General features: G+C 66.9%; 1 protein-coding gene across 1 annotated transcript in view; it reads left to right on the top strand.

The window, feature by feature from the left end:
- DCHS1 (dachsous cadherin-related 1) overlaps window positions 1-20,748 on the top strand; it is a 76,937-nt gene extending 56,189 nt beyond the window's left edge. Inside the window, exons 10-21 of the mRNA XM_082048478.1 lie at window positions 1,608-2,442; window positions 2,721-2,960; window positions 3,400-3,525; window positions 3,781-3,990; window positions 4,535-5,398; window positions 5,845-5,958; window positions 9,942-10,153; window positions 10,324-10,478; window positions 12,768-12,898; window positions 13,410-13,696; window positions 14,526-14,664; window positions 14,878-20,748. Of these exons, the coding sequence (XP_081904604.1) occupies window positions 1,608-2,442; window positions 2,721-2,960; window positions 3,400-3,525; window positions 3,781-3,990; window positions 4,535-5,398; window positions 5,845-5,958; window positions 9,942-10,153; window positions 10,324-10,478; window positions 12,768-12,898; window positions 13,410-13,696; window positions 14,526-14,664; window positions 14,878-17,492 (5,928 nt within the window). The 3' untranslated portion in view covers window positions 17,493-20,748. The remainder of the gene's footprint in view (window positions 1-1,607; window positions 2,443-2,720; window positions 2,961-3,399; window positions 3,526-3,780; window positions 3,991-4,534; window positions 5,399-5,844; window positions 5,959-9,941; window positions 10,154-10,323; window positions 10,479-12,767; window positions 12,899-13,409; window positions 13,697-14,525; window positions 14,665-14,877) is intronic.
- Window positions 20,749-21,166: the final 418 nt, after the last annotated feature.

Here is a 21,166-nt window from a genome sequence, read left to right as displayed (position 1 = left end):
CTGAAGGCTCCTGACCCGCAGGGTGCTCTGCTCTGTGTGACTTCGGCACTCACTGCCTGGTGCATTGGCCCGGACAGCCAAGGCTTTTCTCTGCCGTTAGTAACGAGCTTCCTGTTACAGCAGAGCCTGCGGTTTCCCCAGTCAAGGCACTTTCACGGTACCCGGTTCACATCTTCCCGTCCCTGTTCATGCAGTTCCCAAGGCCAGCTGACTCTCCTTGTTCGGTGTTCTGCTGCTTCTCTCTGCTGGCAGTGCCCTCGAACATCATCAGCAAGTTCACAACGTGCTCGGCTTTCTTTTGCCCTTGCACCAATTGAAAGTAAATGTCAGCACCAAGAGCCACCTCTGCAGAGGCTGCTGATGGCTGCGCTAGAGCGCAGTGTTGCGGTGTTCGTACTGTGCCTTCCCAGCTTGATGAGTGATCCCCGAGTGCACCAGAGCCCAGCTGAAGCCCAGGCAGCTGACACGCCGCGTTTCCTCTGCTCTCGTGGGCAGAAGCGCTGCGTCAGCCAGCACATCTGCCTTAGCCCTGCTCAATATGGTTTATGCCGTTTCCTTTTTATGCCATGTCTGTAACTGTTCTTGTCATCGAGGTTGCTCTGTGGCCTTCAAAGCGTTGAGGCCAGGGTGTCAGGCTGGTTGTCCCTGAGGGCTTTGTTTGCATCGCTATAATGCAGCGATTTACTTGACAGTCACCAGCTTTGATCCCTCTCTGGGCCGGCAGATTTGCTGTACTCTCTCTCCCCCAGCTCCTTGACTTGCACTGGGTTCTTCAATACATTTTCCCTTCAGATAACACTATTGCTTCTCATGCATCCTCTCTTGCACCCACAGGTACACCTCATCCCCAAATTAACTTCGGTACCTTTAATAAAAGCAGTGATAGTATTTCCTTATCTTCGAGTGGTACTGGGTTATCTTCCTCTCGGTACCTCTCGTCTGGGTGAGCGTTACCTCGCCTCTCGCCCACTCTTGCTTACGTTGTACAGAGCTGTTTCTGCTGGCGTCGGTGCCTCTGCGGTGCCTGACACAATCACAGGCTCACGGACGGCTGAGGTGGCCGTCTCGGCCAACGACCCTGCCCAAGCAGGGCCGCCCAGAGCCCGCTGCCCATGTCTGGGTGGCTTTGAGGGTCTCCGAGGATGGAGACTCCACCACCGCTCTGGGGAATGTGTGCCAGCCCTCAGTCACCCTCACACTGAAAAGCTTTTTCTGATGTTCAGAGGGAACCTCCTGTGTTCCAGCTTGTGCCCGCGGCCTCTGTCCCGGCACTGGGCACCGCTGGGAGGAGCCCGGCTCTGTCCTCTTGCAGGTATTGATGTACTTTCATAAGATCCCTTGAGCCTCCTCTGCCCAGTCAGCAGCTCTGTCTGTCCTTACCCGCCCTGGCTCCCCAGGTGAGGCTCGTCTTTCACCCTGTCAAATCCGTGCTCATTCCCAGTATGTTTTTTGGGTTGCTATCCATTTGTTAGGCCACGAGAGCTGAGATCTTGCCTCCTGACAGCTGCTTTCTGCGGGCCCCGTGTCCTCCTGTCCCCTGGCTGCCCAACAGGACCTCCTGCCACACGGGACCCCGGCGCCTGCCCCTCACTGCTCCTCTCCCGCAGGTGCTGCCGTCCTCGCGGGTGCTGCCCCGGCCCGACGCCACCGTGCTGACCCTGCAGCCCCTCGAGGGGGTCAAGCCGGGGTCCGTGATCGGCTCAGTGGCACCCACAGACGCCCCTGCGCGGGGACAGCTGACCTACACGGTGGTAGGAGGTGGTGGGGACGGCACCTTTGTGGTCGACAGCGTGACGGGAGAGATTTATGCTGCCCGGGAGTTGGACTATGAGGCTGGGGCACGGCACGTGCTTCAGGTGAGTGCCGAGGACACGCAGCACGGCTATCCCTCCAGCCGGCTGGTGCTGGTACAGATCCACGTGCAGGACTGCAACGACCAGGCGCCCACCTTCCCCGAAGACCCCATCACCATCGTGGTGCCCGAGAACACCCAGGCGGGCTCGTCCGTCTTCACCTTCCAGGCGCTGGACAGGGACGGTGTGGGTCCCAACAGCCAGGTGCGCTACGCCCTGCTGCACCAGGAGCCGCCCGGGGCTCCCTTCCAGCTGGACAGCCGCTCGGGGCTGCTGAGCCTGCGCCAGCGCCTGGACCGGGAGGCCGCTGCCTCCTTCCTCTTGGTGGTGGAGGCCACGGACCAGGCGCGCAACGTGAGCCAGCGCCGCTCGGCAGCCGTCACGGCCCGCGTGTTCGTGACGGACGAGAACGACAACGCGCCTGTGTTCCTCTCACCCGCTGCTGTCAGCGTCATGGAGGACCAGCCGACGGGCTTCGTGGCACTGCACGTGGTGGCCCAGGACAACGATCTGGGGGAGAACGGACGTGTGAGCTACTCGCTGCGAGCAGGAAACAGTGACAGCCGCTTCCACCTTAACCCCAGCACCGGTGAGGGGGGTGCAGGGTGGGAACGTGGGGGCTGAGGAGGGCGCGGGGCTGCCTGGGGGTGCAGTGCGGCGCACGGGAGGGCAGGGGCTGGGAAACCAGAGGAGGGAGACGTGAGGTGCAGAGCCCCGAGCTCAGCGCCTGGCTGGAGCGGTACTGCTGTCTCTCTCGAGACCGGGCTGTCCCTGGCTCGCCCAGCGCCCGCAGCCCCGCGACCGCTGTGTCCGGGGCCGGCCCGCCCTGCGCCGCGCAGCGCCAGCTCGCCCTCTCCATGCCTGCAGGCGCGCTCTCCATCGTGCGGCCCCTGAACCGCGAGGAGGTGGCGCAGCACAACCTGACCGTGGTGGCCACGGATCACGGCTTCCCGCGCCGCTCCGCCACGCAGCTGCTGTCCGTGCTGGTGCTGGATGTCAACGACGAGGCTCCCGCTTTCGAGAAACCTGAGTATGAGGCGCACATCATGGAGAACTTGCCAGCTGGTAGCCCTGTGCTGCAGGTGCTGGCCGTGGACCGGGACCTGGGTGAGCATGCAGGGTCGGGGTGAGCTGCCCAGTTTGGTCAGGGACCCTTCTGGAGACGCAGCACCCAGGACTGGGTGCGCTCCGCTCCCTCCCACCTGGTTTGGAGAGCATGGCTGAGGATCATCTGGCCTGGAGATGAGAGACGGGCCGAATCCTGGGTAAAGCTGACAATGAGAATAGGGCCTCTAATTCCTTCTGCTCCCCAAGACAATGGCCTTTGTTCCTTGGAGGTTCTTGGGCCCATCTTCCCTTCCACAGGCGGGGCGGGGCCCTCCCTCCACCACACAGCTCTGCCCCAGCTTTACTTGCCAGGGAGTGAGCTCATCGCCCTCCACAGCCGGTGGACCCCGGGGTGGGACGCCTGGCAGGAGGGGGGTTCAGGGCTGTGAGTCTCCCGGGCTGCTGCTGGGCTGCCCTCAAACCGTGTTCCTCCCTGCAGGTGCCAACGGGCAGGTGTCCTATGGGGGTTTGTCTGGGGGTCCGTTCTCCATCGACCCACAGACGGGGCTTATTGTCACCACACGTGTCCTGGACCGCGAGGAGCAGGAGCAGCACGTGCTGATGGGTAGGGCTGTGCTGGTGCGTGAGGGGCGCAGCAGGAGAGGGGCTGGCGGTGCTGCAGGGGCAGGCCATGGGCGGTGGGGGGGCTCGTGTGGCGCGGGGGGCTCGTGTGGCGCGCGGGCTCTCGGGTGGTTGGGGCGTGCAGGGTTGCCCGTGGTCCCGTGCCTGGCTGCCCTTGTGCTCGTCTGGGCGTTGGCGTGTGGCAGCCTGGACCGCGGCTCCGGTCGGCGGCGGCTGCAGCGCTCTTGCTGTCCTGCAGTCTATGCGCGGGACGGCGGCCTGCCCCCCAGCCTCGCCAGGGCAACCGTGCGGATAACCGTGGGGGATGAGAACGACCATGCGCCGCACCTGGAGAGCGAGTCCTGCTCCGTGGAGGTCCCTGAGAACCAGAGCCGCGTGGCGCTCTACACCCTGCGGGCCACCGATCCCGACGGAGGCGAGAACGGGCGCTTGGAGTACCGCGTGGCAGGTGAGGCGCACGGGCGGCTCTGGAGCCTCTTCCCGGGGGGTCAGGAAGGGCTCTGCACCCTCGGTTGCTCCAGGAAGCGTCACCTGTGGCAGTTCCTGTTCCACTTCATTCTCTCCTGCTCCAAACCACACGTAGCTGCTACTGCCTCTCAGCCACCTAGTTTCCTTGCCTCCAGTAAAGAGCACCCCAAGATCTGGACATGCTGCACTTCTTCATTCTCCAGGCTCTTGTCTGGTTCCCCAAGCGTGGACTAGTTCCCTGCCTCTTTTGGCTGCTCTGACCTGTTGAATTTACAGGTTGCTGAGACCCCTGTGCCCCCCATGCACTGTCTGGGGCTCCTGTGGCAGCAGCGCTGGTCTGGCAGCTGTTCCAGCCAGTTCTTACACACACACAGAGCTGGACCAAGGAGGTTCAGTCCAACCGGGGCCTGTAAGAACAGCTCGCTCTGCCCTCCTGCCAGGCCGCCCTGGGATGGACTCCATGCTGTCCTCTCCGTCCTTTCACCGGTTGTAGTCATGCTGTCTTCCTGTTCCCTCTCTTCCAGATGGAGACCCTGCGCAGGATTTCAGCCTCGACCCAGTCTCCGGTGTCCTCTCCACCGCACGCGCCCTTGACCGGGAGCAAGTTGCTTCCTACAGCCTCACAGTGGTGGTGCAGGACCACGGGACCCCCCCCCGCAGCGCCACCATGTCAGTGAACGTGCGGGTGTTGGACCTAAATGACAACGCACCCAGTTTTGCTCAGGCCAGCTATGTGGTGGAGGTGCCAGAGGACTTGCCTGTTGGTGCCCTGGTGCTGCAGCTGGTGGCCGAGGACCCTGACGAGGGCACCAACGGGCAGGTCTCCTACTACCTGGGCAACGAGTCGCTCGGCATGTTCCAGATCGAGCCGCAGAGCGGGCGCATCAGCAGCGCCCAGGCGCTGGACCGGGAGCGCCACCCCAGTTACAGCTTCCTGGCCAAGGCCGTGGACTCGGCACCGTGGGAGCCCAAGAACGCAGCTGTGCGCGTCACGGTCACGGTGCGAGATGTCAACGACCATGCCCCCGCCTTCCTGCACAGCCCGCTCACTGTCAACTTGTCCCGCCACACGCCGCTCAAGCAGGTTGTGGCCACCATGAGGGCAGAGGACAGGGACGCGGGTGCCAATGCCTCCATCCTGTATCGCCTTGCCACCCCCAACTCTGCCTTCGCAATCAACTCCTACACAGGGGAGATCCAGCTGCTGCAGCCGCTGGGCGCGCTCGGCCCGCGCCAGCGGACGCTCTTCGTCCTGGCCACAGACCTGGGGCAGCCCGCGCTGTCCTCCACCGGGGTGGTGGTGATCCATCTGCAGGAGGAGCCCTACCGGGGGCTGCGCTTTCCCCGCAGCGCCAGCGACGTGGCCCTGCCCGAAAACGCTGCCCCAGGTACAGCTGCGCAGAGCGCCCGGCAGAGCGCTGGGGTGACACGGGACGGGACGGGAGGGGAGCCGGGTGCTGGGCTGGCAGAGCTGTGGGGAACCCAAAGCAGGGAGCACTGGCGGGGTCTTGGGAAGCCCCTTTATGCTTCGGTAGACCCAAGGGACCACGGGGCCTGCCTGGCGCCCGGGCTGTTCGGGGCCATAGTCCCCGTGGGTTTGCCTCAGGGTGTTTGATCCCTGTAGGTGGCCACGGGTGCCCAGGGGCTCCTGGGGGGTCTCCGGGGATCACAGTGGGACCACAGAGGGGCCGTGGACAGGCCCCACGAGCCCTGGCTCGCAGCCCAAAGTTACCATAAGACCTGGCGTCCTCAGGCAGAGCCGCTGCCCCGTGGCGCAGCCGTGTGCCCACGGCACCTGCCCCTCTGCGCCCCTTCACGCTGTTTGCTCTCCCAGGCACTGCTGTGGCAAGCGTCCAGGCGGTGCACACGGGCGGCTCCTCCGGGCGCATCACGTACAGCATCGTCAGCGGCAACGAGAAGAACGCTTTCCTCATCCAGCCCGGCTCAGGTAGGCACCGGGGCTGCCTGGGCAGCAGCGGGGGGGGCCCAGCGGTGCTCTGCCGGTGCCCGCAGCTGTCACCAGGCCCAGAGCCCCCACAGCACAGGAACACGGTCCGCACCTCCCTACCCATAAATTAAATAGCGTTAGTGTTTGGACACGGACACTAACCTCTCATTGTCCAGAGGTTGTTAGGGAATTTTGCAGCACAATTTCGGTCCCTCCTAACTGGACCTTCCCCCAAAGCCTCCCAGGCCCAGTTCCGGCGTTAGCAGAGGCCGGGACCGTCACCAAGATGTAACCTGCGTGTAGCCCCTGCCTCAGGTGGCCACTTCAGCCAAATGACACGTCCTGCGTTGGGGCCTCAGCGCCAGACACCTGGACGCCACGCTGTATTCTCTGGTGCGCGTGAAGCTGCTGCCACTGCCGCGCTGCTGGGGGTTCACGCTGTCCCTGGCAGTCCCACGGGGAGCTGCTCGCTGGCCAGTGGGCGTTCTGAGGAGCCCTCCCTCCGCGGCGGGCTGCTCCTGCGCAGTCCGCAGGCGCTGGACACGGCGGCGGTGCTGGACACAGCGGCGGTGCTGGGCACAGCGGTGCTGGACACAGCGGTGGTGCTGGACACAGCGGTGGTGCTGGACACAGCGGTGCTGGACACAGCGGTGGTGCTGGACACAGCGGTGGTGCTGGACACAGCAGTGGTGCTGGACACAGCGGTGGTGCTGGACACAGCGGTGCTGCTGGGCACAGCGGTGCTGGACACAGCGGTGGTGCTGGACACAGTGGTGCTGGACACAGTGGTGCTGGACACAGCGGTGGTGCTGGACACAGTGGGGGTGCTGGACACAGCGGTGCTGGACACAGCGGTGGTGCTGGACACAGTGGTGCTGGACACAGTGGTGCTGGACACAGCGGTGGTGCTGGACACAGTGGGGGTGCTGGACACAGCGGCGGTGCTGGACACAGCGGTGGTGCTGGACACAGTGGTGCTGGACACAGTGGTGCTGGACACAGCGGTGGTGCTGGACACAGTGGGGGTGCTGGACACAGCGGCGGTGCTGGACACAGCGGTGCTGGACAGAGCAGCGGTGCTGGACATGGTGGGGCCGCCAGCCCCGGCAGAGCAGTGGGGCGGTTGCAGAGCAGGGAGGCGGTTGCGGAGCAGCGAGGCGGTTGCGGAGCAGCAGGGCAGTTGCGGAGCAGGGAGGTGGCTGCGGAGCAGGGAGGCGGTTGCGGAGCAGGGAGGCGGTTGCGGAGCAGGGAGGTGGCTGCGGAGCAGGGAGGCGGTTGCGGAGCAGCGAGGCGGTTGCGGAGCAGCGAGGCGGTTGCGGAGCAGGGAGGCGGTTGCGGAGCAGGGAGGTGGCTGCGGAGCAGGGAGGCGGTTGCGGAGCAGGGAGGCGGTTGCGGAGCAGGGAGGCGGTTGTGGAGCAGGGAGGCGGCTGCGGAGCAGCGAGGCGGCTGCGGAGCAGCCAGGCGGTTGCGGAGCAGGGAAGCGGTTGCGGAGCAGCGGGGCGGTTGCGGAGCAGTGAGGCGGTTGCGGAGCAGCGAGGTGGTTGCGGAGCAGGGAGGCGGTTGCGGAGCAGCGAGGCGGCTGCAGAGCAGCGAGGCGGTTGCGGAGCAGGGAGGCGGTTGCGGAGCAGGGAGGCGGCTGCGGAGCAGCGAGGCGACTGCAGAGCACCGAGGGGGTTGCGGAGCAGGGAGGCGGTTGCGGAGCAGTGAGGCAGTTGCGGAGCAGCGAGGCGACTGCAGAGCAGCAAGGCGGTTGCGGAGCAGGGAGGCGGTTGCGGAGCAGCGAGGCGGTTGCGGAGCAGAGAGGCGGTTGCGGAGCAGCGAGGCGGCTGCAGAGCACCGAGGGGGTTGCGGAGCAGGGAGGCGGTTGCGGAGCAGCGGGGCGGCTGCGGAGCAGCGAGGCGGTTGCGGAGCAGGGAGGCGGTTGCGGAGCAGGGAGGCGGTTGCGGAGCAGCGAGGCGGTTGCGGAGCAGGGAGGCGGTTGCGGAGCAGCGAGGCGGTTGCGGAGCAGCGAGGCGGTTGCGGAGCAGGGAGGCGGCTGCGGAGCAGGGAGGCGGTTGTGGAGCAGGGAGGCGGCTGCGGAGCAGCGAGGCAGTTGCGGAGCAGCGAGGCGGTTGCGGAGCAGCAAGGCGACTGCAGAGCACCGAGGGGGTTGCGGAGCGCTGCCCCTGGCGCTGGGTGCGCGGGCGTTGTTTGCGCCCTGTGCTTCGAAGGGCAGCCTGTGGAGGGCTGCAGGTCCCCTGGAGCCGGGAGGGCTTGCCGGGGGCTGGGGAGGGGGCCTTCAACCCGGACTATTCTGGGATTCTCCTATTCTATTCACTTCATCTCGATGAGGAAACATTTCCCTCAGGTGAAGTGCCCAGAATTCAGGATTTTTCCCTTAAAACACGTCCCTCCTGAAGGCGTTTTTCTGTCCATGAGACACTGCCCTGCTTTCTCCCGGGGCCGGGGATTGCGTGCGGCAGCTGGACCCGGGGCGCTGGAGCACCATGGCCAGGGAGGCCGAGGGGGCTGCGCGGTGCTGCTCTCCTGTCCCGTACCAGCTGCCACGCAGGGCTGCCCTGGCCCCTGTCCCTTCAGCTCCGCCGTGACAATGGGCCAGCGCAAGGGCACCGGTCCGTCACCGTCCTCAGCCACCCCAGGCTCACTTCTCTGCAGACAGCACCGGAGGTGAGGTCCACGGGAGCTGTGTGAGAGCGTCACGTTGGAGAACACGCTGAAGTGCTTCTGTGGACAGGACCAGGGAAGGGAATGCCACAGCAGCATCCCCAGCCCCACACTATGGCACCTCAGGCTGTGCTGCCTCTGTCCCAGCCAGGAACAGCCCCTCAGAAAGCACCACCAACCCTTCAGAAAGCACCACCAACCCTTCAGAAAGCACCACCAACCCTTCAGAAAGCACCACCAACCCTTCAGAACAGCACTGCTGCTGCCTGCTGTCCCTGTGCTTTCTGTGGCCGAGCCAGCCCTGCCCGCAGGACCCGAGCGGTGGCAGAGGGGCAGGGAGCACAGCCAGCCCGGCCCTGGGCCGCCGGGCTGGGGACCCCGCTGTTCTCCCAGCCAGGCCACCACGCTGTACCTAGAGTCTGTTTTCCGTTCCTGGACGTGTGGCCTGGCTTCAGGTTGTGCACTGGAGCTCAAAGAACCACAGAATGGTAGGGGCTGGAAGCACCTCTGCAGGTGATCTGGTCGAAGCCCTGTGCTGACGCAGGGTCACGGAGCAGATCGCACGGGGCTGCATCCGGGCGGGGGTGAATGTCCCAGAGCAGGAGGCTCCACGCCCGTGGTGTCACCACGCAAAGCCAGCAGCAGAGCTCTTCCACGGGAGCGAGTCTGTCCAGGGCCACACGGCGGGTGCCTGACACGGCATCCAGCTCCGCCGGCGGCTGCGTGTGGGTGCTGCAAGGAGACCGTGGTTCTGCAGGACTCCCCAGGGCAGGAATTCAGCCCCAGGAGCACGTTTCCTCCCATGACATTGAGTGCATGCCTGCGGGAGTGCCGCCAGTCATTTGGATATCCTTTGGATGCCCTCCGCCTCCCTGGCGGGTCAGCAGTACCTGGTCACCAGGAAAACCCTGGTGCACAGTGGCTCGGGAGGGTAGGAGTTGGATGGCTGAGCTCCCGGCAGCTCCCGCAGTGCCTCACACCCACTTGTCCTGCACCAGTAGCTGCAGTTAGGTGACTTTGGCTTGGAGCTGGATGAGCTCCTGCAGCAGCATGGGGCTTGGCATGGAGCAGCTCGTTTTCAGACTGGCCACACCTCAGAGGCGTCTCCACAGTGGCTCAGCCGGGGCGGCTCGCTGGGACTGAGGAGAAGGCCATCGGTTTGGAGGGGGCTCAGAAGAGCTCTGTGTGTTTGTTCCGGCTGTGTGAGGGTGGGTGGATGAGCAGAGGGATGGACTGGGAAGGGAAGACAACAGATGACGAGGATGGATGCTGGCGCATCGCTCGCTCCCTCCTCACCCCCGCTGTGTCCCCGCTCGCAGGTACCATCTCGGTTCAGGACTCCAGCAGCCTGGACTTCGAGGCCAGTCCCCGGCTGCGCCTTGTGGTCCAGGCGGAGACAGCAGCCTCTTTCAGCTTTATGGCCATCAACCTTAACCTGCAAGACGTGAATGACAACTTGCCACGCTTCCAGCTGCAGAACTACGTGGCGTTCATCTGGGAGTCGCAGAGCTATGACTCGCCAGTCATCCAGGTATGGCCAGGCACAGACGGGACGGCCCGGCCCTGCCGGCCCCTCTGCGGGACGGGGCGCTGGGGCTGTGCCGCGGGCCTGGGCTGGCACTGGGAAAGGCCCGGCCCTGGAGGGCTGCGCTTTGCACGGCTCCACAGCTGCACTGCTGAATGTCTCCCGTGGCTTTGCAGGTCCTGGCAGATGACCTGGACCAGGGAGCGAACGGGCAGGTAACATACGCCATCAACCAGTCCCTGCCGATGACAGGGTTGTTCCACATCGATCCTCAGACTGGCACGATCACGACCGCTGCCATCCTGGACAGGGAGATCTGGTCCCAGACGCGGTGAGTGCAGCCAGACTGGCCGGTGCCGCAGAGGTGAGGGGCACGGCTGCAGAGCCGCATCCCAAGGCTGCAGGGGATGCGCTCTGCTTGCGGCCACCCAAAGCTGTCCCAGCCCTCTCTGTGAGATGAGCTTAGGCTTAGTGTTACCATGGGGAGCAAATGGTATTGAAGGCATGACAGATGGCCATGAGATGAGCCAGAGCTCCGTCCAGCCCGGTCTGTGCAAAGCTGAGAAGGTCATGAGAGGGGGAACGGACTCTTTTCAGTGGCTGCATCCATTCCCTTTCCTGCCTGCCTAATCCAGACCACGTATGCTCAGTCCCTTCCCACTCGCACACATGGCACCCTCCTGCCCTGCCACACGTGCTCCGGGCGCTGTACACTGCCCTGAACCCTCTGCAAGCCCTCCTGCATTCAGCCCAGTCCCGTGGGCCCCGCACCGTGAGCACACACCATGGGCATCACAGAATCCCAGAATCACAGGATGGCAGGGCTGGAAGGACCTGGAGAGCTCATCCAGTGCAACCCCCCGGAGCAGGAACACCCAGATGAGGTTACACAGGAAGGCGTCCAGGCGGGTTGGAATGTCTGGGCAGCCTGGGCCAGGCTCTGGCACCTCCCAGCAAAGAAGCTTCTGTTCATGTTCAGATGGAACCTCCTGTGCTTCAGTGTGTGCCTGTTGCCCCTCATTCTATTGCGGGCACCTGCCCTGGACATATTTATCTGCATTTATTAGATCCCTCTCAGCTTCTCCAGCTCAGCAGCCCCAGCTCTCTCAGCCTTTCCTCGGCACAAAGATGCTCCAGACCCCTCAGCATCTCTGTGTCCCTCCCTGGACTCTCTGCAGTGGTTCCTTGTCCTTCTCGGACTGGGGAGCCCAAACTGGCCCCAGTTCTGCAGATGGGGCGTCCCAGGGCAGAGCAGGGCGGGAGGAACAACCTCCCTGACCTGCTGCCCACACTCTTCCTCACACACCCCAGGTCCCGTTGGCCTCTTGGCCACAGGGCACATTGCTGGCCCATGGTCACCCTGTCGTCCCCTGGACTCCCAGGTCTCTCTCCACAGAGCTGCCTCCAGCAGGTCCCCCAACCTGTGCTGGAGCCGGGGGTCGTTCCTCCCGGGTAAAGGCCCCGGCCTGGCCTGGTTAAACCTCACCAGGTTCTGCTCTGCCCAGGGCTGCAGCCTGTCCCGGTCTCACGGGATGGCAGCACAGCCTCTGCTGTGTCAGCCCTTCCTCCGGTTTGGTGTCACCAGCAAACTGGCTGAGGGTGCACTCGGTCCCGGCATTCAGGTCATTGATGACCAGGCTGAGCAGGACAGGACCCGGTGCTGAGCGCTGGGGAACACCGCTGGCTAGAGGCGTCAATGACAGCAAACACTACACACAGTGAATTTCGGTCTTTCCCTCCCCTTTACACACGCATGGCTCAGGTGCAAGGAATGGCTTCCCCCCCCAGGCTGTGTTCTTTCCTCAGCACTCGTGCTCCATTGGCTCCGTCTCCCGCTTCCCGGGCGCGGGTGCGCCTGGGGCGCTCATTCCGTTCACATTCCCACCGCCATTCCTTGAAGAGGCTGCACGCATTCCCCAACACCCAGATATGCTCCAGATATCTACTCCCTGCACCCCACAATGTGTTCTGCCTGCATTGTCCCCCCACGCATTCCAGACACCCGCCCTTTGCACGGGCTGGAGATGCTACGGGTGCACCCGCCACGTTCCCTTGCAAAAGCCTCCGAGTGCCAGGGCCGCGTGTGAATCCGCTGCCCACCATGTGCTCCAGACTCCCGTGTCCACATGCACCGCTGGCTCTATGTCCCAGGTGCTGGGCGCAGGCCCGCTGCCCTGCGAGCGTGCGCCTCGGATGCGTCCGTCCGCCGCCCTGCCCGCCAGACTGCGCGTGCACACGCATCCGCTGCCCGCACGTGCGCTCCAGCTGCCCGCCAGACTGCGCGTGCACACGCATCCGCTGCCCGCACGTGCGCTCCGGCTGCCCGCCAGACTGCGCGTGCACACGCATCCGCTGCCCGCACGTGCGCTCCAGCTGCCCGCCAGACTGCGCGTGCACACGCATCCGCTGCCCGCACGTGCGCTCCAGCTGCCCGCACCTGCCGTTGTCCCAGACACGCCAGATGCTCAGCGCAGTGCAGTACCACATGTACCGCTCCACCCCTGCGCACACATGCAGTGACCCCAACATGCTGCAGGTGCTGTGCATGCGTGCATTGCTACCTCACACACATGGCCACATGTCTGTGAACCATGTGCTCTGCCCTTTTGCTTGCCCGCAGTTTGGTGGTAACGGCAATGGACAGAGGGACGCCGCCTCTCGTGGGCTCTGCCACGCTGACCGTTGTGGTGATGGACATCAATGACAACAGCCCTACCATCCCGTTTCCCTGGGAGGTGCGGGTCCCAGAGAGTAAGTGCATCTCAGCCCGTGAGGTAACGCGTCACCGATGGCGAGGGTCGGGGCGCGATGGACGCCTGTGGGTCGCCGAGGAGCCCCCGGAGAGGCCTGTTGGTGTCCTTGCCAAGGGCTGGCTCGTGCTGACCCACCGCTGAGCCCCCGAGCTGTTCGCACTGCCGGGGGTGTGACGGGCTGGGGGTCGTACAGCCCCTGTGCTGCCGCTGCGCCCCGGGACCCCCAGCTGAGCGCCCAGCCCGTGCCAGCGCTGCCCGCGCCGCGGGGCTCTGCTGCGCACGCCACCCGGCTGCTCTGTCCTCGGCCCGCGTGCCCCGCGCCAGCTGCCACCTGCCCTCCCGAGCTCTGCCCTTCGCCCCCACGTCCCCACCTGCCCTCCCGAGCTCTGCCCTTCGCCCCCACGTCTCCCAGCCCCAGGTGCTCAGGCTCTGGACTGAGCTGCTTTTCCACCCCTGAGCCAGGTCTCCGAGGAGACGGGGCTGCTTGCTCACGCCTCGCCTCTCCGCAGACACGCTGCTGGGCACCCAGATAGCCCAGCTGACCGGGAACGACGTGGACTCGGGCCCCGCGCTCTCCTACGCGCTCGCACTGGATGGCGATGCCGCGGGCACGTTCAGCGTGCTGCGGTACGGGGGACGCATCGCCCTGACGGGGCCGCTGGACTACGAGCAGCGCAGCCACTACACCCTCACCCTGCGCGCCTCGGACACCCGCCACGAGACCGAGGCCAACCTCACCATCGTCGTGGAGGACGTGAACGACAACGCACCGACCTTCAGCCAGGGCTTCTACCAGGTACCGTGCGCGCCAGCGCGCCGGGCAGCGCGGGCCGTCCCGCAGCGCCCCTCTCTGCGCCCTGCGGGGCACCGAGATCCCGCGGGGTGGGTGTGAGCCCATCCCGGCCCTCCTCCCGGGCCCCCATCCACATCCTGGCACCAGCTGTGCCGTCGCTGCCGTGGGCAGGAGCCTGAAGTCGGCTCCGGCGCTGGGGTCAGCAGCTGCGGGCCTGCGCGGCTGCGGCAGCGCGGGCTGCGGGAGGCGGGGACGGGGAAGTGCCGGGAGCGGTGGCAGAGGCACCGCAACGAGTGCTTCTGGCAACGCCGGGTCTGGGGCCCCGCAGCAGGTCATGGACCAGAGCCGGCCTGCGCCATGGGCTGCGCCATGGGCTGCGCCATGGGCCGCTCTCTGAGGAGAGATGCAGGAAGCTGGGAACCCACACAGAGGTTTCAAGCTCACGAGAGCACAGACCAGTGGAACTGTCTGTACATGCTCTTTGGCACACCAAAAAGACAAAGGCTGTTTTGATTGGTGTAAATACCTTTTTGTGTGGAAAATACCAGCTATTAAAGAGTACTTCAGAATAGCAGAGCAAAGAGTCGGGAGCTGGATGCTGCAGCTGGCTGGGGTCACGCTACCGAGGCGTAGCTGCTGCGCGTGGGACAGCCCCCGCTGTGCCAGCCGCGGCCCCGTTGCAGAGCTGGGGAAGGACCTGGCCAGCGACGAGCTGGGCTATTGCTGCCCTGGCCAGCCCCAGACCTTCTCCCAGCCCTGCAGGCTCCAGGCGACGGGTCACAGGCGCCTGCATGGGGCACCCGGTGCTGACTGGACCTTCCTCCTCTCGCAGGTGGCGCTGCCGGAGCACACGCCTGCAGGCAGCACCATTCTCACCGTGAGCGCAACTGACCCAGACTCGGGGAGCAATGGAGACGTCACCTTCCGCCTGGCCGTGCCCAGCGCTGACGTCGCCATCGACCCCAGCAACGGTGCGTGGCGCTGCAGAGGGAGGCGCCCCGTGCCGGCCCAGGCTCAGCCCTCACCGGGTCGCTCTGGGGGGGGCTGGTGGGGCAGACACGGTGGTGGCCATCGAGCACTCCTACTGCAGCGTCCCAGACGCCTGTTCCTCCAGCCAATAACCCAACACCCTTCCCGGCTCCCCGTTGGCCCCCATTACTGACTCTGGCTTTGTTCCCTCACAGGGACCCTCTTCACCATCCGGCAGGTGGAATTCGACGCCAGCCAGCCCACCCTGGACCTGGTGGTGGAGGCCCGCGACCATGGCTCTCCCAGCCTCTCATCCTGGGCCACAGTGCAGCTCCAGGTTCTGGATGTGAATGACCACAGCCCCAGCTTCCAGGTGCCACGCTACAACGCCAGTGTCCCCGAGGACCTGCGGCCAGGAACCACCGTGCTGACACTAGAGGCGGGTGACGCCGACCTCTTCCGGGAGAACGCTGGCTTCGACTACACCATCGTCAGTGGCAACGGTGGCAACGCCTTCCAGGTGGAGAGCCGCGTGGCCTGGGCGGGGGGGCGCCTCCGCACACAGGGCGCCTTGGTGCTCGTGGAGCCCTTGGACTTTGAGGCCATCCCATTCTACAACCTCACCGTGGCCGCCTCGGACCGGGGCCTGCCGCAGCGCAGCGCCACGGTGCCCGTGCTCATCACCGTGCGGGACGTCAACGACAACCCCCCCGTGTTCACGCGAGCTGAGTACCGCACGGCGGTGAGCGAGAGCGCGCCCCCCGGCACAGAGCTGCTGCGCGTGGTGGCCCACGACGCCGACTCGGGGCCCCACGGCCACGTTCGCTACTCCATCAGCTCAGGTGACCAGCACGGCCTCTTCCAGCTTCACGAGAGCACAGGGGCTCTGTGCCTGGCACGGCCCCTGGACCGGGAGGCACAGGCGCTGCACGCGCTTGTGGTGCAGGCCACAGACGTGCCGGGCGGGCACTTCGCGCTGGTGCCCGTAGCCATCGAGGTGAAGGATGTCAATGATAACAAGCCGTACTTTCCAGTGGAGGTGCTGAGCGCCAGCATGCGGGAGAACCTGCCTCCTGGCACGCTGGTCACCACGCTGCGTGCTGTCGATGCGGACACCGGGGTCTTTGGGCAGCTGCGGTACGCGGTGCTGGAGCAGCCCGTCGGGGAGCCCAGCGTGGCAGAGGGTCGGGACGCCTTCACTGTCAACAGCAGCTCTGGGGAGCTGCGCTCCCGCCTCACCTTCGACTACGAACGAGCCAAAGCCTTCCAGCTCTTAGTCAGGGCCACCGATGCTGGCAACGCCTCTGCCACGGTGACCGTGCGGGTGCTGGTGACGGGGGAGGATGAATACGATCCCATCTTCCTGAGCCCCTCCTTCAACTTCGAGGTCCCTGAGGGCGCCCGCAGAGGGCAGAGCATTGGGCGGGTGCTGGCGACAGATGAGGACGAGGGAGCTGACGGTGTCATACTGTACTCCCTGGCAAAGCCCTCACCATACTTTGCCATCAACCAAACCACCGGCACCATCTACCTGCGCGTGGACAGCCAGCCCCAGGCGGGGGCCGGGCGCGCCAAGAGGGAGCCGCGCGAGATGAGCCTGGAGGTGCAGGCGCGCAGCCCCCTGCCCGCCTCCCGCTCGGCCTCGGCGCAGGTCACCATCGACGTCACGCACACCTCCTTCGGCCTGGCCCCGGACCTCAACCTGCTGCTGGTGGCCGTGGCCGCCTCGCTGGGGGTCGTGGTGGTGCTGGCCGCCGTGGCCATCGTGCTGGCGCTGGTCCGCTCTCGGCACCGCCGGGGCCACGAGAAGCCGGAGGGCGACGGGCCGCTGCGCCGCGTGCAGAGCGGGTCGCTGCAGAAGCTGGGCCGCGAGGAGCCGGCCCTGCCCGGGGGAGAGCACATCTACCACCAGGCCCTGCCGGGCTACGGCGGCGAGCCGGCGGGGCCCTACACGCGGGGCGGCTCGCTGGACCCCTCGCACTCCAGCGGCCGGGGCTCTGCCGAAGCCGCCGAGGACGACGAGATCCGGATGATCAACGAGTACCCACGCGTGGCCAGCATCACGGCTTCCATGCAGGAGCACATCTCCGCCCGCGGCCCCGACTCCGGCATCCAGCAAGACGCCGACCAGCTCTCTGACATCTCCTGCGAGCCGACCGCCCTGGAGGGCGCCCAGTGGTTCAAGAGCAAGAAGGGCTCCGGGCTGCTGCTGCCGGGGCCGCCCCCGCAGCTGTACCGCGAGGACGGGGGAGGCAGCGCCTTCCTCGGCGTGCGCTGCGGCCTCAGCGTCTCCTCCCAGCCCCAGGACTACGCCTTCCCGGAGGACGGCAAGCCCTCTGTGGAGGGCTCGCTCACCGCCATTGTGGCCAGCGACGAGGAGCTCCGTGGCAGCTACAACTGGGATTACCTGCTGAACTGGTGCCCCCAGTTCCAGCCGCTGGCCAGCGTCTTCACGGAGATTGCCCGCCTCAAGGATGAGAGCTCCCTGCGCAAGCCCTTCCCGACCAAGCCCAAGGCGGAACCCAAGCCCCGCATCGACCCCCCGCCCCTCATCACCTCGGTGGCCCACCCGGGTGCCAAGTCTGTGCCGCCCAAGCCGCCAGCGGGCAGGACCTTCCCGCACCCGTCCTCCCTGCGCCGCTCGCCCATCAGCCACGAGGGCTCCATCTCGTCCTCCGCCATGTCGCCCAGCTTCTCCCCCTCGCTGTCCCCGCTGGCCGCCCGCTCCCCCGTGGTCTCGCCCTTTGGCATCTCGCAGGGGCCTTCGGCCTCCACCATCAGTGCCGAGCACTCGCTGGAGCCCCCCGAGGAGGCCGAGCTCAGGATTTAGACCTGGGCCCGTGGACTCCCCCGCCCCAGCCCGCAGCCGCGGGGTCCGGAGCGGGGCCGAGCCCAGGGCTGCTCTGCGTAGGTGCTAATCCTGCTCCCAGCACCTTGCCTGGCCCGGGGCCCCTGGGCTGTGAGTTCTGTGTCCTCTGGGGCTGCTGCCTCCCGTCACTCTGCAGTCCGGCAGATTCAGTGCTGGGTTTGATGCCCTGTGGACCACTGGTCCTGTGCCAGCACCGCGGGCCGTGGTCCTTGTACTGTTCGTGGTGTCTCAGATCAGCACCTGGCAGGACAGTGCTTCATGGTGCTCTCCGCCCGGAGGGAGGCCGGAGCCGGCGGGTGCTCCCTGCCTGCTGGGCCGGGGCTCGGCAGCCGGCAGCGCCGTGCCCTGCTGCGGCATCCTGCAGCGCCGTGCCCTGCCGCGGCATCCTGCAGCGCCGTGCCCTGCCGCGGCATCCTGCAGCGCCGTGCCCTGCTGCGGCATCCTGCAGCGCCGTGTCCTGCCACCACAGCCTGCAGCGCCGTGCCCTGCCATGGCATCCTGCAGCGCCGTGCCCTGCCGCAGCATCCTGCAGCGCCGTGCCCTGCCGCAGCATCCTGCAGCGCCGTGTCCTGCCACCGCAGCCGGCAGCGCCGTGCCCTGCTGTGGCATCCTGCAGCCCCGTGCGCTGCTGCAGCATCCTGCAGCCCCGTGCCCTGCCGCGGCATCCTGCAGAGCGTGCCCTGCCGCGGCATCCTGCAGCGCCGTGCCCTGCTGCGGCATCCTGCAGAGCCATGCCGCAGCATCCTGCAGCGCCATGTCCTGCCGTGGCATTCTGCAGCGCCGTGCCCTGCTGCGGCATCCTGCAGAGCCGTGCCCTGCCGCGGCATCCTGCAGAGCCGTGCCCTGCCACCGCAGCCTGCAGCGCCGTGCCCTGCCACCGCAGCCTGCAGAGCCGTGCCCTGCCGCGGCATCCTGCAGAGCCATGCCCTGCCGCCGCAGCCTGCAGCCCCAGCCACAGCAGCCGGTGCGGCAGCAGCGGCGCCGTCCCCGCCGGCTCCGCAGGGCCGTGGTGCCCCGCAGGCACAGCCCCGCAGCCTGGCGGGCGCCCCACGTGCCCGCGGGGATGGGGATGGCTGAACCTGCTTCCTGAGGGCGAGGGGACGCCCCCCCAGGCCAGGTGAGTGGGAGGAGAAGCAGTGCCCGCTCTCTGCTGGACTACCCGTGGCTGCTGGGGAAGGGCATCCCCTGGGGTGTCTCGAGCGCTTCCACCTGGCACCTCCGCACGGGACCCTCTGAAGGGACCTCCCTCCCGGAGCTGCTGGGCCCCCGTTCCTCGGAGCCCGGGCCGGGAGGCGGGTGCCCCACTTAGCGCGGGAGCCGCTCCCGGGGTCAGGCCCGTGTGGGCTGGGGCCGCGCGGCGCGGCTGGCGGCAGCGGCAGCGGGGGCTGCAGCAGAGCTGACCCGGCGCGGCCCGGCCCGGGAATGGCGGCCGAGTCGCCGCTCAGCAGCACAAGCCAGTGACCTGGTCCCGCTGCACCGCCCGGCCGGGGCAGCCTGCAGCTGAGGGAGCGGGTGGCGTGCTACCCCAAAAAGCCACGTGGCCTAAAGCTGCGACGGTGGCAGCCAGCACGTTATCCTACAGCCACAGGCTGAGGAACTGGGCCGCTGACCTCCCGTAGGGCCCTGCAGTGTCACACGCTCACCAGGACAGCGGGGACTGCCAAGGACACTTACAAAATGATGGGGGCAGGTGCCAGAACCCCCAGCCCCGGGTCCCAGCCCTCTGTGCGGGGGCTGCTCTGCACCCCTCCTTCACGCCGCCTTGTGAACATGGGTAGAGCCAGGCTTCAATGGGGCTGGTCCCCATCACTCCTGCAGCGCCGGTGTCGCACTCCTGGGGACAGCCGCACAGCCCGCGCTGCTCCCGGTGGAGCCGGCGGGCGCCGCGGGGCCCTGGGGCGCCGGCCTGGGCCGGCCGCTGCAGCCTGGGCGCGCAGTCGCTGCAGCCTGGGCGCGCGGTCGCTGCAGCCTGGGTGTGCGGTCGCTGCAGCCTGGGTGTGCGGTCGCTGTGCCCGTGCATGGCCGCTGCAGCCTGGGCGCATGGTCGCTGCAGCCTGGGCGCGCGGTCGCTGTGCCCGTGCGCAGCCGCTGTGCCCGTGCGCAGCCGCTGCAGCCTGGGCGCACAGTCGCTGTGCCCGTGCGTGGCCGCTGCAGCCTGGGCACACGGTCGCTGCAGCCTGGGCGCGCGGTCGCTGTGCCCGTGCGCAGCCGGGGCGCAGGGCCGGGGCTGGCGCGGCGCGCTGCACCGTGGCGGCTGCACACACCGCCTGGGCGTGAGCGTGTCTGTGGCCTCGGGAGGGACACCCAGACATCTGAGAGGGGTTCTGGGAGGGGATTTCCTGCCTATCACACTTTTCCTATACCGCTCTGTCCTCAGCCTGAAGCACGTCAGCACCGCGCTGCGACCCCAGCGCAAATGTTTTAGCACAGCAGCCAGAACCCACCACTTCTGCCCACTCTGTCCCCGTGTCCCACTGGAACCACCTGTGGCTGCAGCGCCACCTCTGTCACTGTCCCAGCCCTAAACCCGCGGCGGGTGCCACGGTCCCGGCCGGCCCGCACGGTGTTGTCCCCACGACGCGGCGCAGGGCTGCGCCCGGGCCCCACAGCGCACAGGCGAGTGGGTCCCGGAGCCAGCAGCGCTGGAGCTGTCCCGGGCACAGGGCAGTGGCGCAGGACGGGTCCTGCACAGCAGTGGTGGCACCAGGGCCGTGGGGGATGGCTCTGCACACTCGGCACAGGGCAGCCCGGGAGGCTCTCGGGGCGGGCACCCCTCGGCCCTTCTGTCCCGGCCGGGCTGTCCTGCTCACGGCACCATGCGGAGCGGCAGCCGAGGCGCCGCTGCCCGAGCCCTGTGCAGGTGGGGGTGGCCAAGCAGCCCTGCTCCCCTGCACGTCTGGGACGGGGACACAGACGGGTCACCCCACCGCACGCCACACAGAAGGGTCAGACACACAGCAGCCCCACTTTGGTCCGGGTGGCACAACCACAGGCTGCTAAGCCCAACCAGGAGCCGAGCCTCCAGTTATTTATTTTTACACATTGTACTACGATTCCTGTTTTCTACTTTGTTTGTACCTTTTGTATCGTGTCTTGCTGAGCTGCATGTATTGGGCGCTGCTCATCGGCCTGCACACTGGGCCGCTCCAGCACAGCCTGGACCCAAGTGCCAACCTCTCGAAGAAATGCCTTAATAAACCACACTTGTTTGTACAGAGATGGACGCCAGCAGTGCTGCTCGGGGCTCGCGCTGCGCCGGCACCGCGGCCCGTGGGTGCTGGGGCAGACCCAGCGGGGCGGGGGGCAGGAGGCAGACGCGGGGCGCGGGGGCTCAGCGCACGGCTTGGCTGCCAGCAGCGCACCGCGGGTACGGGCGCCCGGCGCAACCTGCACCCCGCGCTCGGCACAACCTGTGCCCCGCGCCTGGCACAACCTGCACCCTGCGCCCGGCGCAACCTGCTCCCCGCGCTCGGCACAACCTGTGCCCCGCGCCCGGCACAACCTGCGCCCCGCGCCTGGCGCAACCTGCGCCCCGCGCTCGACACAACCTGTGCCCCGCGCCCGGCACAACCTGTGCCCCGCGCCTGGCACAACCTGCACCCCGCGCTCGGCACAACCTGCACCCCGCGCCCGGC

The sequence above is a fragment of the Streptopelia decaocto genome (genome assembly GCF_964273445.1).
Source record: "Streptopelia decaocto genome assembly, chromosome: 1".
NCBI classification, from domain to species: domain Eukaryota; kingdom Metazoa; phylum Chordata; class Aves; order Columbiformes; family Columbidae; genus Streptopelia; species Streptopelia decaocto.
This window is presented reverse-complemented; position numbering and strand designations above follow the sequence as displayed.